The 18,159-nt window shown below is 41.4% G+C and overlaps 1 protein-coding gene across 1 annotated transcript in view; it reads left to right on the forward strand.

Moving 5' to 3' along the window:
- FER1L6 (fer-1 like family member 6) overlaps nucleotides 1-16,534 on the forward strand; it is a 115,170-nt gene extending 98,636 nt beyond the window's left edge. The window contains exons 37-40 of the mRNA XM_027617208.2: nucleotides 705-946; nucleotides 2,676-2,839; nucleotides 14,456-14,556; nucleotides 15,889-16,534. Coding sequence (XP_027473009.1) covers nucleotides 705-946; nucleotides 2,676-2,839; nucleotides 14,456-14,556; nucleotides 15,889-16,072 — 691 coding nt within the window. The 3' untranslated portion in view covers nucleotides 16,073-16,534. The remainder of the gene's footprint in view (nucleotides 1-704; nucleotides 947-2,675; nucleotides 2,840-14,455; nucleotides 14,557-15,888) is intronic.
- The last annotated feature ends 1,625 nt before the right edge of the window (nucleotides 16,535-18,159 follow it).

Consider the following 18,159-nt stretch of genomic DNA (forward strand, 5'->3'; position numbering starts at 1 on the left):
AAATAACATTCTATATAACTTGGAGGACACAAAGCGCCTTACAGCTATTACCTCTTATAATTCTTCAGAGCAACACTATGAACTAGGTGCTGTCATTGCTTCCATTTTCCAGATGAAACAGAGGTACGGGGCATTTGAGACTTTATCCAGGGCTCTCCAGTTAGTAATGGCGGGGCTAGGATTAGAATCCAGGTGGGTGCAGACAGGCTTCTACCCTCCATGCCATGTTGATGCAGGCCTGCTGGGCTTTTGAGGCCCAGAACCAGAGAGGAGGGAGCCGATCACAGGCCTGATACCACGAGTCTAAACCAAGCCAATTGTAGAGGCCCACCAGGGTAGTGGGTGCAGGGGTGGGACTTTCACAGGAAGCCCCAGGGGGAGAGGAAACTCCGATTACACTTTCCCTTCGCATTTCCTCAGTCTTCCCTCTTTACTGCATGGGGCTTCAGGGCCGCCCCAGAACAACCAGAGACATCTCCCAAACCTGGCTTAGAATGAGTCTCGTTTCTCTTTCAGACCCTTTGACTCCTATTTCTCTCTTTCAGATTCAATGGAAACTTCCATCTGAATCTAACTATATCATAATTTAAAAACTATGATCTGTGACCACATTGAAACTAGTTAAATCACTCTTGATTATACTGATGCCTGAGTAATGTACTCAGGGACTCAGGGTGTGTAATTCTTTTTCTGTCTTTGTTTAGGTGGATGAAGGGTCTGGAGGATGACAAGCAGGAGACCGATGTGCACTACAACTCCCTGACTGGCGAGGGGAACTTCAACTGGCGCTTCCTGTTTCCCTTTCAGTATCTCCCAGCTGAGAAGCAAATGGTCATCACCAAGAGGGAGAACATCTTTTCCTTGGAGAAGATGGAGTGTAAGACACCAGCCGTGTTGGTACTCCAGGTCTGGGATTTTGAAAGGCTGTCTTCGGATGACTTTCTGGGTAAGCTGGTGGCTTCGTAAAGGTCACATTAACGTTAAGGGCTTCGTCCCAGTTTTTGGAGAGCTTGGTTTGATTTAGCTACAAGGATAACAATTTCAGTGCTATTTATGATAGCAAAAGATTAGAAAACACTCCAAATAGGCATTAGTAGGGGATTGGCTGAATAAGTTATGGCGCATCCTTATGGTGGAAGATACGTTTTCAAACAGACTTAAATTCATCTTTGCTCTACCAATAAGAAGCTGTTAAATTTTGAGCTAGTTACTAGTCCCCTCTGTACCTCAGTTTCCTTCAGTTATAAAATGGGGATAGTAATATTACATACCTCAGAGAGTGTTTGGAGCTCTAAATTTGAAGTACAGCTTCAAATCTAATATAATTAAAAATATAACTTAATTTAATATAATTAAATATAAATTTAATATAGAATTATTACAATTAATATAATTTAATGTAATTTAATGTAATAATATAGAATTATTACAATTAATATAATTTAATATAAAGCTCTAAATTTGAAGTACAGCTTCAAATCTAATTAAAAATATAACTTAATTTAATATAATTAAATATAAATTTAATATAGAATTATTACAATTAATATAATTTAATGTAATTTAATGTAATAATATAGAATTATTACAATTAATATAATTTAATATAAAGCTCTAAATTTGAAGTACAGCTTCAAATCTAATTAAAAATATAACTTAATTTAATATAATTAAATATAAATTTAATATAGGATTATTACAATTAGTATAATTTAATGTAATTTAATGTAATGTATTTAATATAATTTATATAAAAATATAATTTGATTTAATACTTTTAAAATACAATTTGAAAACACGCGTAGTAAGCACTCAGTAAGTGATAGTCCCACAGCCATTAAAAATATTTGAATATTTAATGAGTTGGATAGTTGTACAGGATCTATTAAGTGAAAAAAGAATGTGGAAAAAAATCCCCTTTATGCAAAATACATGTTTATATGTATCAGAGACAGAGAGAGTCAGAGACAGGCTAAGAAACAATGACTAACATAGGATAAAAACTAATGTGTAGAGCAGTGATCAACTTTTGGGGGATGGAATTATGGAATATTTTTCTATGAATTTCTGGTTTATGTACATGCTCTAAATGCTCACAATTAGCAAATATTCTGTAGTAGGGAAAGGTTATTAAAGAGAGAGAGATAAAATACTCTCATAGTAGTATCTTATTTTCCATAATATTCACTCATTGAAAATACTTTGTTGAGAGCCCACTAAGGTCTTGGACAGTAGCTACAAGGACAGTAAGACTTAGTCCCCTGCCTGGAGGAGTTTAGTGGACTCAGAGGGAGGTGAGTTGGGGGAGGCGGTTCTCTTCAGCAGACCCACGCTAAGGCAGAGGAAAGCTCAGAGGACAGGCACATGATCCCCAAGCACTCAGGGAGTAGACAAGGTGTCCAGCAGTGACAACACCCGAAACTGAGGCTTGGAACTTATATTTTGTAGCTGTGCCCTGTCTTCTACCTGCTACTACATTGGGTGCCTTGAGGGCACCAAACATGTCTTGGTAATATTTGTATCCCCCAAACCTAGTACATGCTAGTGATCCAATGTGGTGCTGGTTGAATGACTAGTGAGTAAATGAATGAAAGAATGAATGAATGGGTGGGTGAACAATTCCTGGTGATGGATACTAAAGCCTTTCCATAACGATCAAGGGCATCTCTTCACAGGCTCCCTGGAAATGAACCTCAATAGTTTCCCCCGAGCAGCCAAGTCTGCCAAAGCCTGCGATCTCACCAAGTTTGAAAATGCAAGCGAGGAGAACAAGATCTCCATATTCCAGCAAAAGCGTGTGCGGGGCTGGTGGCCTTTTACTAAAAGCAAGGAACTCACAGTAAGTGGCAGCTGTAGGAGACAGGGTTGGGGGGCAGACAGGGACCATCACGCTCTTTAAGTGAATCACTTTGTAAACGTCAAGTGCCTTGAAGTGACACGGAACACTTAAGGGCAAAGTTTCTGCTGAAAGGCAAGAATTTTGAAAACTATAAATGCATTACGCTTCTGTATTTCAGCATACTTGATTAAATAGCTATGTCGGGGTGGCTTTCTAACCTCTTAGCTTGAATTTATGCCCCTGGCATTATTTTTTCCCCAACATTTCTTGAAATTATGCATTAAGTCTTGACTAAGGTACAGTTTTAATGGAACAACCTCATCCCCTCACCCTCAAATGCAGGACTCCATTTTAAAAGTGATGCAGACTTTTAAAACTTCCTTGAGAGGGTGGCAGCAGAGAGAGCCATTTCCCCTTTTCCCTGCATTGCCAGCCTGGTCCGTGTAGCACATGCTGTGGGCGCTTAGTCGTTTCACAGATATTGGGAAGGAAGTTCTGCAGCCTTCTTAGTGCCCCTCCATAAGGGAGGGCAGATAACCCACATGACGAGCAGGGTTGAGAGAAGGGAGTGCATTGGTGACCCCTTTCCATGCTGCCTCCTCCTCTTGGTAGAGAGTATGTTCTTCCTTCCGCTCCTGTGCCTAGTGGTAAAAGCATACCTGGTTGGAACCTTCTGGTGATACCTGGTTCTTTCTCACTGCTGTAGGGGCCCAGTGTGTGTGTGAGGCAAGGATTCCCTTTGCACCTGCCTAGCCTGACTCCATGGCATCTAGTTTTATTATATTTTCTGGAAGGTTTTCTCTTCCTGCCATTTTCAGTTGAACCTCTGATGGGTAAGGTTGGGTCAAGAGAATGAGGCCACAGTCCTCACGGGCTTAGCACATAACAGATGCTCAATAGTGAACTGATTGATGAATGGGTGAATTCAGCAATGAAGTCAGCATGGCCTCTGCCCTCAACCAGCTCAGAGTCCAGTGAGAGAGACAGATGTGTCCAGTTGTGCATGCAATAGTCAATGTATAAATGACACAGGGAAGGAAACGAGAGGAGGGAGGGACCTAATTCTCTCTGAGGATGTTGAGGAGTCAAGCAGAGTATCAGTTTTTCAAGAGCAAAGGCTCTTGAAAAGGCATTTTCTAGATGAAGAAGAGGGTGGATATCTACCTTGAGTAGAGGAACCATGAGGAGCACAGCATGGAGGCATGAAGCATTCCTGTGTGGAAGGCTGGCTGCCCACTGGTCAGCGTTGCCAGAGTGCAGCAGGAGGTCGGGACATGGGGCCTGCCAAGCCCCAAAATCCAAATTCATATCTTTTGATATAATTCCTGTTTCTATAAAATCATCAAGGGTAATTATGTATGCATGATTATGTAATGGCCGTCATCATTTATTACACTTCTATAGCCCTTTAGAGTTTGCCAAATATGTTCAGACTTCTGTTATTTCATTTGAGCCTAGTTGACTATTTTCTGTCACTTATTTCTTTCTTCATTTCATGCAACAAATATTTCTTAAGCATCTGTTAAGTGATCGGTCCTGGGAATAAAATAGGAGTAGTAACAGACATGGGTCTTTGCCAGCATGGAGCTTACTTACAGTCCAGCATCAAAGACAGACACACACATGTTGAAGGGTTTGGATTTTATCCTCAGAGCAATGGGGAGCCACTGAATGATCTCCAGCAGGGAGGTGAGGGGATCTGACTCACACAGGAAGAGTAATCCCTCATTGCTTATGTGGACAATGAGATGGAGAGGGTCACAATTGGAGAAGGAGAAGAATGAGGCAGAACTGTAGGAAGAAAATGATAAAAATGTGCCTGGGAAACATAAACCCAGAGAAGAGTCTCTTTTGAGAAGGACAGTTGGGTCACTGTGTCAGATGCCTCTGAGTGGTCATATAAGAAGCAGAGAAGTGTCCGGTGGATTTAGCAACATGGAGGTCACTGGTGACCTTTTGGAAAGTAATGTAGAGGCGTCTGGGTGGCTCAATTGTTAAGCATCTGCCTTCGGCTCAGGTCACGATCCCAGGGTCCTGGGATCAAGCCCCACATGGGGCTCCTTGCTCAGCGGGAAGCCTGCTTCTTCCTCTCCCACTCCCCCTGCTTGTGCTCCCTCTTTCGCTGTGTCTCTGTCAAATAAATAGGTAAAATCTTAGAAAGAAAGAAAGAGAGAGAGAGAGAGAGAGAGAGAGAGAGAAAGAAAGAAAGAAAGAAAAGAAAAGAAAGAAAGAAAGAAAGGAGGGAGGGAGGGAGGGAGGGAGGGAGGAAAGAAAGGAAAGAAGAAAGAAAGAAAGAAAGAAAGAAAGAAAGAAAGAAAGAAAGAAAGAAAGAAAGAAAGAGAAAGAAAGAAAGAAAAAGAAAGAAAGAAAGAAAGAAAGAGGAAGGAAGGAAGGAAGGAAGGAAGGAAGGAAGGAAGGAAGGAAGGAGGGAAGGAGGGAAGGAAGGAAGGAGGGAAGGAGGGAGGGAGGGAGGGAGGGAGGGAGGGAGGGAGGGAAGGAAGGGAGGGAGGGAGGGAGGGAGGGAGGGAAGGAAGGAAGGAAGGAAGGAAGGAAGGAAGTAGTGTTGTAAAGGCTCATAGCAGCACTGTTCATAATAGCCCTGAAGTGGAAACCATGTCCATCAACTGATAAATGGATAAACAAAAGATGTTATATCCATACAACGGAATATAATTCAGCCATAAGAAGGAATAAAGTGCTGATACAGGCTCCAACGTGGATGGACCTTGAAAAACATTCACGTGAAAGAAGCCAGTCCCAAAAGACCACATACTATATGATTCCACTGATAGGAAATGTCTAGAATAGGCAACTCCATAGAACGTAGATTGGTGGTTGCCAGGGCTGGAGGGACGGGGAATGGGGAGTGACTGCTAACCAGTACAGGACCTATTTTTTGGAGTGATAAAAATGTTCTGGGATTAGACAGTGCTGCTGATTGTACAACTTCGTGAATATACCAAAACCTACTTTATCGTGCACTTTCAAAGGATGAACTTTACGGTATGGGAATTATAGCTCAATATTTAAAAAGCATTGTCGGGGGAACGGTGAAGACAGACACAGACTAGCATGCACTGTGGAGCAAGTGGGGAATAAGTTAGCAGAGACAACATGTGTAAACTCTGAAAGTCTTCACAATTCCATCTTTCCCTCCTTCCCCCAAACCGCACCAGCCGTCCTCATAAGCTAGTCCCCAGCCACTCCCTGTTCCCTCCCACACCCCTGCTTTTCTAGAGACTGGTACTTCTGCCTGGAATGCCTTGATTCCCTTCTTCTCTGCGAAATCTCCTCCTCCTTAAGGATTCTGAGACTCTTTTCGGCAGTCACCTCCTCTGGGAAGCCTCCCTGATGCCCTAGGCTGGGATAGGCTTGCTTGCCTGTATGTTTCCGTTGTTCTTGTGACACTGATTTGTAATTGTCTGTATACAGCATGGTTCTGCTGTGAGCGGCCGGAGTCCAGACAGTGTGCTTTCTCTTTCTGTTCCTTTTCAAATTTGTAGTGTCTCAGGTGGTGTCTGGCACATAGTATGTGCCCAGTAAATTTTTATTGCATGAGTCAACAGTTAAGACATGGACCCTACCGTCAAAGATATTTTATGATTTCCTTCTCTTTTTATTCAGTGTACTGAATACCTAGGAAGCGTTCAACAAATAGTCTTTGAGAACAAACACATCAGCACACATTTCTTTTTAAGACTAAGTGTCACAGTAGAAACCAGAGAACAATGTGCCAAAAAAATGAGAGAGAAGACAGGTAGATTTTAATGGTGGGAGGTTCCAAGGATCCAGAAGACAGGTTGTCTGGGGACATGTGGAGAAGGGATGAAGGGGTGTTTAGGCTGAGACAGTATGTTTTCCTAGATTGCATTAAGTATTACGAAATGGTTAAGACTAAAGAATGTAGAAGCAGACAGCTTGGGTTTGAATCCTGTCCTCTCCTGACTAGCTGTGTGACATGAGACAAGTTACTTAACCTCTCTGTGCCTCAAATTCCATTATCTATAAAATGGGGATTGATAATACATACACAACTCATAGGGTTTTAACAGGTAAATGAGTTAATATACATGAAGTGCTTAGAACCATGAAAAGAAATGAAGACTACCCGAATGTGAACGGGCTGTTTATTCAGAGCTGGCTATGACAAGAGAGTCAGCCACCATCACTCTGGTTTGGTAGAGATTGGGGAGGCGGGGGGGAGTAGGGAAGCTTTACAATGAAAAAAAGGGAAGATTTCAGGTTCGTTCTGATTGGAGGTTGTTGGCAGGGAGAGTAACTAGAAGGGGGACATCCTATGTGACTGGTTAGGGGAGAATATGGGGGCGGGGCACAAAAATTAGGGAATCCGCCTCAAACAGGCAACTTGGAACCACGCAGCCACAGAAACTGGGAGAGAGGGGTCATGGATGTTTCCATTGCAAAGAGATGGCTCCCTGGTCTTTGGGAAAGGTGGATCTTGGGTATTAAAGACAAAGGGCCTATCTAGTATCCCAAAGGATTTATACATATTTCAAAGAGAAACGAAAGGGCTTCCAATTACATTTTCTAAAGTGAAGGCTCTTAGAAAAAGGAGAGGGAAATCTCTCCCTTTATTTTCCACAGGAAATGTTAAGCTCCTTGTTTTTAATTTGGTTTTGTCCTTACACATCCTAGAGGGAAAATGAGACTTGACTTCATCCCCACCCACCCGGCAGCCCCGCACTCCCTGGTTTGGCCTGCAGCAGCAGGATGCCTCGCGTCCACCCTCCTTCCCTCCAATGAACCAGTAACCACAACTAGGAAGCCAGACCGGCAGCCTTCTCTCAGGGTGGCAGTGAGTTGGATGAGCTGGGAGTCAAGTGGCGTCGTGGAGAACCTCAGTCAGGTCTGCCACCTCCTGAGGTCCTGCCATCCCCAAGGCTCAGTTTCCACGTCTGTAAAAAGAGTGGGTTGGACTGGGTGCCCCCAAGGTGCCTTTCCAGTACGGACACCCGCTGCTACCGAGCTCCCCCACCCCCCACCCCCGAAGCCAGCACTCAGGAGGTCACAGTCCTCTTCCAGGCACCAGCCAACCAGCAGGGATTTGCTTACTGCCGCTGCCACGTGCCCAGGCTTATTTTTTTAAAGCTGCTTATCTGTACAGCCAGGCAGTGCAGTTTAGACATCTGGATCACAAAGCTCCTAGTGTGGAATGTGGCCACGCTTATAGTCAGTGAAAAACAGCTCCAGGTGGGATTAGCAAAGAACAGGTACCCTTGGGACAAAAGGAATATGTATTGAACAGGTGCTTTATGAGACACATTGCAGTATGCATTTTATATGTGTTATCCTACTAAAAGCAACCTTTAGAGAAATCACTACTTTAGAAGATGAAGATCAAGAAGTTTCTTGTACAGGTGAATCCCATTAATTGACAGTTAAATAGCCCAGCTAAGTCTCAAGAACATCAAAACTAAAATTAAAAGGGAGGTTTCTGTGCTTCTGGTTTTGGGTGAAAAACACTCGTCAGTAGCTACTGTGGCTACACACTCATACACTAGGCAGTAAAGGTTCAACAGTGAATGAGACAAATACCTGGCATCAAGAAGTTCACAGCTTAGCTGAGGAGGTGGTAGACACACAGATCATCTAAGTAGTATGTGGCAAACTCAGAATCTCTAGGAGCAGAGTGGGTAAGTATTTTCATGTGAAGATTATCTTAAGACAGAGTAGGTAAAATACTTTTATAGGAAATTTAAAAGACACGAGAGTGTAGAAGGAAAGAAATAGCACCCTCATGTGCCCCACCCAAAGAAAGCTATTGCTAATGTTTTGGTTGTGCCCAATTTATGTAGATTTTGGTTAATTTTACATGGTAGTGATCATCCCGTATTAAAAATAGTGCCTTTTTTGTTTGGCTTGGTGTTCTAATGAGCATTCCCCTACACTATGTTATCAATGTTACTATCAACTCTTTGTATTCTCAAAATAGAAATGCCAGTTTAATCATTGTGTTTTTCCTCAACATTTATTCATTTAAAAAAAGTTAAAGTGTAGAAAAGTTGAAAGAATAGGACAACGATCAACCACTTATCCACCACCTAGATTCAACATTTGTTACTATTTTGCTGTACTGATTTTGTCTATATATGTGAGTATATAGTCTCTCACCTCCCCCACCCCCCGCACACATACTTATTGGCTGAACCATTTAAGAGTAAATTGTAGACATCCCAACACTATTCCCTATTTAAAAAACAAAAACAAAAAAGGAAATTTGAAGATCCAGTTGGCTTTATTAAATAATTCATGAATAGGGCAGCATCCCATCTACCAAGTAAAGGGGAACTCCCCCAAGTTAAACAAAAGGAAGGTTTCTAAAGGCAAAGAGAGGGCATAAAGAAAGGAATTTATTAGCAAAAAATGCATTATTTGGGAAAGGTGCCCGCCTTAGAGGAATGAAAGGGTGTCTATCAGTAAATTTCCAGGTTGAAATTCCATATTGGCTGACTAAAGTTTAAATTCCTGGGTGTGACAGGGGGAGACTGCAGTTAGAGCAGGTATTAAGTCTTGGATTGTTGACATTGGGGCCTTAATCTAAGTAACTCCATCATGGGCCTGTGGTTTTCTTTTTAACGATTTCTGAATACTTCAGCGTGCACCTCCTAAGAATATGGACACTCTTGTACATAACCACAATGCCATCATCACATATAAGAAGTTAATAATGATCACCTAATCTGATACCCACACCATATTCATTTCTCCATCTACAAGAAGGATACCCTATTACTCTCAAAATGTATTTTATAGCTGTTTCTTTTTTCAAAACAAGATTTAGTCATAGTTCATATGTTGTTTTTGGTTATTTTGTCTCTTTGGTCTATTTTGTTTTAGAACGGTCCCCCACTATTTCTCCCCCATGACACTACCTATTTGATGAAACTGGCCTCACTTGTCCAGTTGTTTCTTGTTGAACTAGAAGTTAGGTATAACAGCATTATCAGGATCAGGTTAAACATTTTTGTTAAGAATACTTAAGACCTGGTACTGTTTATTTCATACTGAATTATGCCAGGAGGCACATGCCTTCAGATGGCCTCACTAATGGTGATGCTGCGTTTACTCACGTGATCATGCTGGTAACCAGGAGATCTCTTCATTGTAAAAGTACATTTTCCTCTTTGCCATTAGCAAGTAACCAGTGGGTGACACCTTGGCACTGTGGGAAATCCCTGTCCTGCCACCACCTTTCACCTAATGATGATTGTAATTAAGTATTTCATTGGTGTTGCAAAATGATTTCTCTAATCCTTTCTTCCTTCTTTACCCATTCCTTCTTTCCTTCCATCCATCCATCTCTATCCATCCATCCATCTATATATCCCTATCATCTATATGTGTATCTGTCATTCTTTTTTCATTTATTAGTAAGAATTCATCTGTTAAGAAGAGATTTCTCTCAACAAATGGAAATAAATTATAGTTACCACCTCCTCAAAAACAAAAAAAGACAGGATAAATGTTTAATTCTATCAATTACCACACTGTAGAATCAAGAATTGGTACAAGAGGTACCTCGAAGGGTGGTGGTAAATGAGATTTTTTTCTCTTGCCTTATTCCCAGTACCACCATGGATTTAAAAATATTTTTTGGATTTAAAAATATTTTTTCCAGCTCTGTTCACTGAAAGGACCTAGAAGTAAAATCACCAAGTAGCAAAAAGACTCCTAGCATCTGGATCCTGGTTTCTAAGTGCCGATCTCTACTGAAAGAACCAGGCAGGCATATTTGGCTGACTCCAGGTCTAGGACAGATAGAACACCAGATGGGCCTGGGACCTATCATTGTGACCAATAGGACAATTTGAGAATCTGACAGAATAATGACTGTGCTTTGCATATTAAGCTTTTTCTGTGTTTTGAATTATTTCCTTAATTTATCTGCCCAGAAATGGCATGCCTCAGTCCAGAGTATAACCATATAAGGTAATATACACACTTACATGGACATTATATGTACGCATGCATATATGTGTGTATGTATATGTGTGTGTCCCTCTTCCTAAGAGACTTTGCCAGGACACATTCCCACCATTAATGTATGAGAATGCCTTATACCAGTGAGAGTTGTTTTAATAAGCAATAATTATCACTGAAGAAGGCATATCTGATCTAAAGCACCTGCACCCCTCCCTAGGGCATCCACTCTCTGGGCTCACTGAAATTCGAAGCCCATAAATAACACACTCAGTGCAACAAATCCAGTCTTTTCAGGACCTTTCCTGGTCCTTTTCTTCCATCCATAGATGTCATTAGGTTAATAGATAGTCTCTCAAACTGTCCATTTTTCTTTCCTAGCTCTGATTTAAAATTACATTTGGAGGATATTATTAGCATAAGACCTCTACTTGGTGCTTGGTTGAATACTGATAATTAAAATAAAACTGGGAACACTCTGTGTGGAGAGATATAGAATGGTGTGTGGTGTTTATCAAAATATGTCAATAAACACTTTCCTCCTGGGGCCTGTGTGATATCAGAAAAATGCTTTGTGGCGACTCAAGCAGGACAGTGAAGTGGGGGGCAAGGCCCTTCATGGTAATAACCAATGATGCCTGTGCCTAGGGCGGAATTCATTTCTCATGCTCTGCTTCCCATTTCTTTGCATTGTCTTCCCTGGGTGTTTTCTATATGGGCAGGTGTTTCCTATCGAATTATGTGTTTCCATCCATGAAATAGTGTTGAAGGTAGCAACTATAATCTCTCTAAGAGTTTACTATTTACCAGGCACTAGGTTGAGCACTGTATATATGTTATTTCATTTATTTGTCAAAGCAAATCTGTGGGGTACATGCTATTAACGTCTCCAGGACAGTGAGACTGAAGCAGGTAATTCAGCCAAAGCCACATACCTAGTAAGTGGTAGAGCCCAGTTTCAAATGCAGATCTGTCTACACCAAATCCTATTCACTCAACTCTTACGCTATGCTAGGCTACGTGAAAATAATCCTTAAACTACCCAAGGTCATCCGTTAGATGGAAGCCAGAAACATTATCATAAAGCCATGTTATAAGGACCATGGCAAGGATTATGGAGCTTCTCTTGAACATTTCAAAAACGCATTTCCTCACTGTTAAATATATAGCTTGCTTCTTTTCTTCCACAAAGAAGGGCCTCTTGGGCACAGTTAACAGCAGGGGATGGGGTTTGGTGTCATAGCATCTCGGCGCAAATCCTGGTTTTGTAACACAAGTTAGCAAACATCATCGAGCCTTGGTTTCCTCAGCTGTAAAATGGGAATAAGAATGTCTACTTTGCCAGTTGTCAGAAGGTTGAAATGGAATGATGTATGTGTGAAGCACCATGCAAATTCTATAGCACTGTGACTGAGCTTATTATCACGCAGTGGACAGCAAAGAGGCAGCTGTGATCCCCTTACTCTGGTCCTAACTTACCCGCTGTTGATTTTTGTCCTCTCTTCCAAACATCCGAGAGCCCAGGAATTGCTTAGCAACTCTTAAGCTGACTCTCTTTCAAACGCAGAGGATTTAGATGAGGCTCCTAGTGTATAAATATACTGCCCAGTAGAGCTTAGGTCACCCCTGGGAATCAGCCCTTTTTGCGTATTGGAAACCCCTCTCCCTTGAGTTGTAGGCTGGCCTCTTGGGTTTCTTCCAGGCCTCAAGATTTACAGGGTCTCCTGCTTTTCATGAAACCTAGAAGGAGAGCCAGAATTTGCCTTAAAGCACATCTGGCCATTTGACAGGTATGGAATCTGAGGCACAAGAAGACAAATGCCTTCAAGCGGTAATTATGATGACAACAAGCCAATCATCTCATGTTAGGGTTAGGAAGGTCCTTGCAAATCTTCTAGTCCAACTATCTGGCAAACGCATGAAGAAGTTGGGAGGCAGCCCACTATCATGAAAAGAGCATGAGCTTTGGCCTCATACAGCCCTCAGTTCAAGTTCTAGTTGGTTGGCTTATTGCCTGTGTGACCTTGGGAAAGTTATCTGACCTCCACTGCTTCATTTTTCCATCGATGGAAAGGAGACCTACCTTGCTTGTTGCTGTGAGTTTTTGATAGATGAATTTAAGGAACATAGGCAAAGTGGGCATTCAATAAAGCATCGCAATTATAGAGTAATAGTACTACGACTCCACTGTTGATAGAGGTGGAGTGGAGTGGAGTGACTAGACCGGACAGAAGCTTTGTATTCCTTCTTTCCTGGTTTTCAAATATTCCCCGAGTACCTGTATATGCAAGTCATTACCTATAGGGCCAAGATTTGTCAATAGGAAGGAGAGACTATATACACACACACACACACACACACACACACATGTTTTTAAGGAATATTTCTGGATCGTAGGACATGTAATGTGTTCTGAGTTGGGCCAGGGTTGTAGTCTAAAGAATGGATGAGACCCCCTAGATTTGAACTCATGACTTCACTTGTAATATGCCCACTGCATTTCTTTACTAATTCAGACAACCATGCCACTGCCTCTTGTCTCTGGTTTCAACCCCACTCTAGATACACTACTCCTCTCTAATTTCTCCCATGAGTACATTTTCATGGTTGCCAGCATCCATTCTGGCTGCTAAGAAGTCCTAGCTTTTGGTGGTTGGGGGCGGAATAGATAAGTTAACACAGGCCCACTGGTTCATCAGAAACTTTAATCCTTTTACTGGGGTAGAAAATCAGGTTATGCCCCATCCACATGTAATTCCAAAATGATAATCATGGGTCTAAAATATTTCCATGATGCTCTAGTCCCCCTCCAGTTCTGTGTCCCTCCTATTACCTTGAATCTCAATCCACAAAACCAAAGAAGCAGAGAGAAGGTCTTCTTCACCAAGAACTGGAGCTCCAGGAAATCAAGGATCCTATTTTTCTTAATCATTAAGACCCCAGTGTCTAGAACAGTACCTGGCATTCAGAGGGTCCCTAAAAGTAGTGAATGACTGAACGAACAAGAAAGAGTGACCCTTACCTTTTGCAGCCATCCCGTCTCACCCTTTGACAACCGAAGACTTACATCAGTGATAATAACGCACAGCACTCTGAAGAAGCACATGACACAATTTTCAAGCCAGAAAGGCTGCTTCTATTGAAGGAGAAGGAAAGAGAAAGTGCGAGAAGAGGAGGATAATTCTGAAACAATGTGTGGAGACAACAGAAACAATGAAGGGTGACAGAAAAGCCATTTGGCAAATGTAGGGTGCCACCCACCAATTTCCTCTGGAGAATCATTGGTAGAGAAGAAAGACGGTAGCTGATTCAAAAGGGTTCTGTCACTCAGGTAATTCGTCCCCTTCCTAACTGCTATTGAGTTTCTATAATCAGATATTGATTGAACGAATACAAGCGAAAGAGAACAGGCAACCAAGGATATGTGTGTCTATGTGTACAGGTGGGACTTCTCCTTTCACAAAACTCAACAGCAACATCATTTCAGAACTTTTACTGTTCATCGTCAAAATGCTTTCTCCCAGAACCAAACAGGTAACATTTTTTTCTCAAAATAGAGCAGCAGGATAGTCAAAATACTTCCTGGCATTCGCCCACACTGGATACCTCTAGAAGGTTGGCATTGCTCCCAGCAGGTCTTTGTGACTAGAAATTGAAACGTTTGTCTTTGTGCAGGGCAAGGTTGAAGCTGAGTTCCACTTAGTGACAGCAGAAGAAGCAGAGAAAAATCCTGTCGGAAAAGCCCGGAAGGAGCCAGAGCCCCTGGCCAAGCCCAAGTGAGTGGGGTTGGGGGTAAGAGCATGGGGAGGCCCTTTGTAGTCCCCAAAGCAGGGGACTGGGCATTTCTCTAGAGGGCCCCTCTGGGAGGACTAAGCCACAAGGAGGCAGCCAACAGGTGCCGTCCAATCCAGGTAGCTTTTTATTGCCATAATTGAGAAATATTCTAAAAACAATATAGACTGTTTGGAAAATGGGGACGGTACTTGTCTGTAATACTGACACAAGCATTTCTAGAATAATTTTGTATAGTTTTTCTACTCTTTTTATGTGAATATGAATTCCACATGAATTTTTTTCTGCTTGTTTTTGAATCAGGCATACACAATTGTCTTAATGTTTCATTTATCCTGTGCTTCAGAGTTTTGCTTTGTTGCCATAGTGGTCAGAATTAGAATTTTGTAATGCCTGTGGAATATTCCATACTTTTGGTGCCCATAATTGACTTGGTCACCACCCCGTAATTGGATATTTAATTTACTTCTACTTTTTTCCATTATTGGAATATGATGAAAATATTTCCCTTTTATAAAATTATTGCTTTAAAATAAATTCCCGGAAGTAGAATTACTAGAAGTGTTGCCCTATTCAATTTAATCCATGGTTACATATCAATTAAAAAGTAAGTATATGTGGATATGAAATATGTATACAAATTACTCTTTTAAATTGTATTTCTCCTATCCTTCCTGAGATCTCCAGTGTCTCAAGATGAGTGGTCCCTTCTCTGTACTTACTTTTCATCTATCATAGTGTTAGAAACATAATGGATACTTACTTATTCATGAATTAAAAATTATTTGCTGAGCTCCTGCAATGTGTACCTACTTAAAAAAAAAAAACAACAACCCAACACTTTGAAGAACATCGAAGAAATCTAAGACATAAGTTCTATCCTCTAAGAGCTTCCAATCTGTTTAGGGAGAACACAGAGTCGTAAAATAGTTAACAGAGTATAGAAGACCAATATGTTAGGTCCAAAAAGGAGCTAAAGTCAAGTGATAGATGAGACGGGATTTGGAAGGAGGGGGATCTTTATGGACCACGGTGGTCAAGGAGGGCCTCATGGAAGAGGTGGGGTTTGGGGAGCTGATCAGGGTTGGACAGATGGAGTCAGACCTTCTCCAGACCAAGCTTTAAAATGATGCAGGAATCATCACCCAGAATGTTGGATTGCTCCTGCTTCAAGGCAACATGGACTTCTCCCATTCCCAGGCATCTCCTTGTGGACGTCTAGGAAGCGGGAGTCAGAAATACTTCCTGAGGTCTGGAGAATCCCATGTGTTGACATCATGGCCCCTTTCCTGATTTTTCTCTTGCTTCCCTTGCAGCCGCCCAGACACCTCCTTCTCCTGGTTTGTGAGCCCCTTCAAATGCCTATACCACCTCATCTGGAAGAATTACAAAAAATACATCATCATCGGTTTCATTCTGATCATCCTCATCATCTTCCTGGTCCTCTTCATCTATACCTTGCCTGGAGCCATTAGCCAAAAGATCGTCCGGGGCTCCTAGAGAATCATGGAGGACCGGGCCCCTCCCGTTCCCACTAATCCTCTCTTCTTCCTCATCTCTAATATGGAAGAGCAGATGCTCTGTGTAGGCACTGTGTTGGGTGCTAAGAAGAGGAACACAAAGGGCCCAAGAACCAGTCCCTCTGTCTAAGGACAGATCAGCTCTTCTTGGAGGAAAGGGGAAAGGAGCCTCCCCTCCCTGCTCCAACCCCTGCCACCACTTTTCACACTCACAAGCTTTAAGCCATGTTTTCGCCAACGGACAGCATGACATGATGACTCCTTTGCCTCAGAGTAATCAATGGTGACCTCAGATTGACTTAGGTGAATGTTTTCTTTATAATTGGTTTTATTCTTAGAGGTCTAATTCTGGGTCTGAGATTTATTGGAAGTGCTTTCTTTTAAATAAAAATTTTACAGCAAATAAACTGAAAGCATTTTTAGCAAATTACTAGACATTCAACTTGTCCCATCTATCTTAACCTTGTTTAATCCTTACAGTTTATAGAACACATTCACATATTCAGGCTGTGAAACTGGCTTGGAGAAAACTTTTTATTACCTAAAATACTTTGTTGTTGAAATTCCCATCTGGAGATGAGATGTTGCTGGTTTTCCATCAAAGTCAACACATATAGAACATGTTCAATAGAAGTAATGAGTTCTGGAGAAATCCACTTGGATTTATGCTCTATGGCAATTTCTAAGTGGGAATTTTATAAATATGAAATATTATTTTGTGTATGTGTATTGGGGGGGTGTACCTCCATGATACCAGTAGGAATTCTCTTTAGCCAGATATATAAGCCCCACCAAATATGGTGTTCCCATAGACAATGCTATGAATGACCATCCTTGGCACTATTCAGCACTTAGTCTTACCACCATATGTAGTAGGTACTATCATGACTCTCAAGCACACATTATTTTCAAAAGCAGTCCCAGAAATAATATCCTATGTACTCGTCGGGTGGGGCCAAGTTTTTTTTTTAAAAGAAAACCTTTGATTTTCTACACTGTCTAGATCTACCACCCCATCTAAAGCAGGGAGTGGAAGTGAGCAGCTGGTGTTCTCAGTTAAAATAAGGAAACAAAGGAATTAGAGTGTTTGGCCTCATACACAAATAAATATGGCAACCATTTCTTCTTCCAAGCATGAGGGGCCATTTGGCAGTATTGAGGAGGCTGGTTTGGGGATCCCCTCTCAACACCAGAAGCACCTGGGCTACTGTTTTCTTTAGATTATCTTGCACATATGTAACTCTTCTGAAATGAAGGATATTTACTTCCCCATGGAAAGTCATTCTGGAATATTCCTGGTTGATCGAAATAAGATTGAAGCATGTGCTGTGTGATTTTAGACTTAGTGTTGTTCATTGAATTCTGGCCCTAGGTGCTCACTGCCTAGTAATTATAATGCCCTATTTTCCTGAAGTGATGAAAAATAGAGCATTTATGGCATTGGTGATGTTTCCTGGTGGGATTAGTTACATAAACTGCTTTTTCTTGCTGTGGAATCACACGGGCACCAGGAATCGTGGAATGAAAAATACTTGAGGACATGGAATGCATACATTGAGTACATTGTAAGTGAAAAAAAAAACGTACAAGTTAGAAAACTGTATGTTCAGCATGATATAAAAAGAAAACATGTATACATGCATAGATAAAGCCTGGGGGAATATGCTAAAAGGTGAATAGTGAGTATCTTTAGGTAGCGGTATCTTTTTTTTTCTTCTTATTTTTCTATTTTTCCTAGAACTTCTGAAATAAATATGTATTATTTTTAATACAGAAAATTCAGTAAATAAATATAGATTTAAGTGTGTTCATTTAAAAATATTTATTGTCTCTTATGTGCTGGACAGAGGGATGCAGGAGAGACAAGACAAACCTAGCCCCTTCTCCGTGGATTTTACATTCTGGTGGCTCCTCAAGGTCTGGTTTTATCTTCAAATTATGGGGCATCCGAGAAGAGCACTGAGCAAGGGATGGGTTTCATGGATGAGGTTTAAGAGAAAGGACAACGTACGTCAGTGGTGTTATTCCAAAGGAAAAGAACACCATTATTTTAGGTTAGAATTGGAA

The sequence above is a fragment of the Zalophus californianus genome, chromosome 4 (genome assembly GCF_009762305.2).
Source record: "Zalophus californianus isolate mZalCal1 chromosome 4, mZalCal1.pri.v2, whole genome shotgun sequence".
NCBI lineage: Eukaryota > Metazoa > Chordata > Mammalia > Carnivora > Otariidae > Zalophus > Zalophus californianus.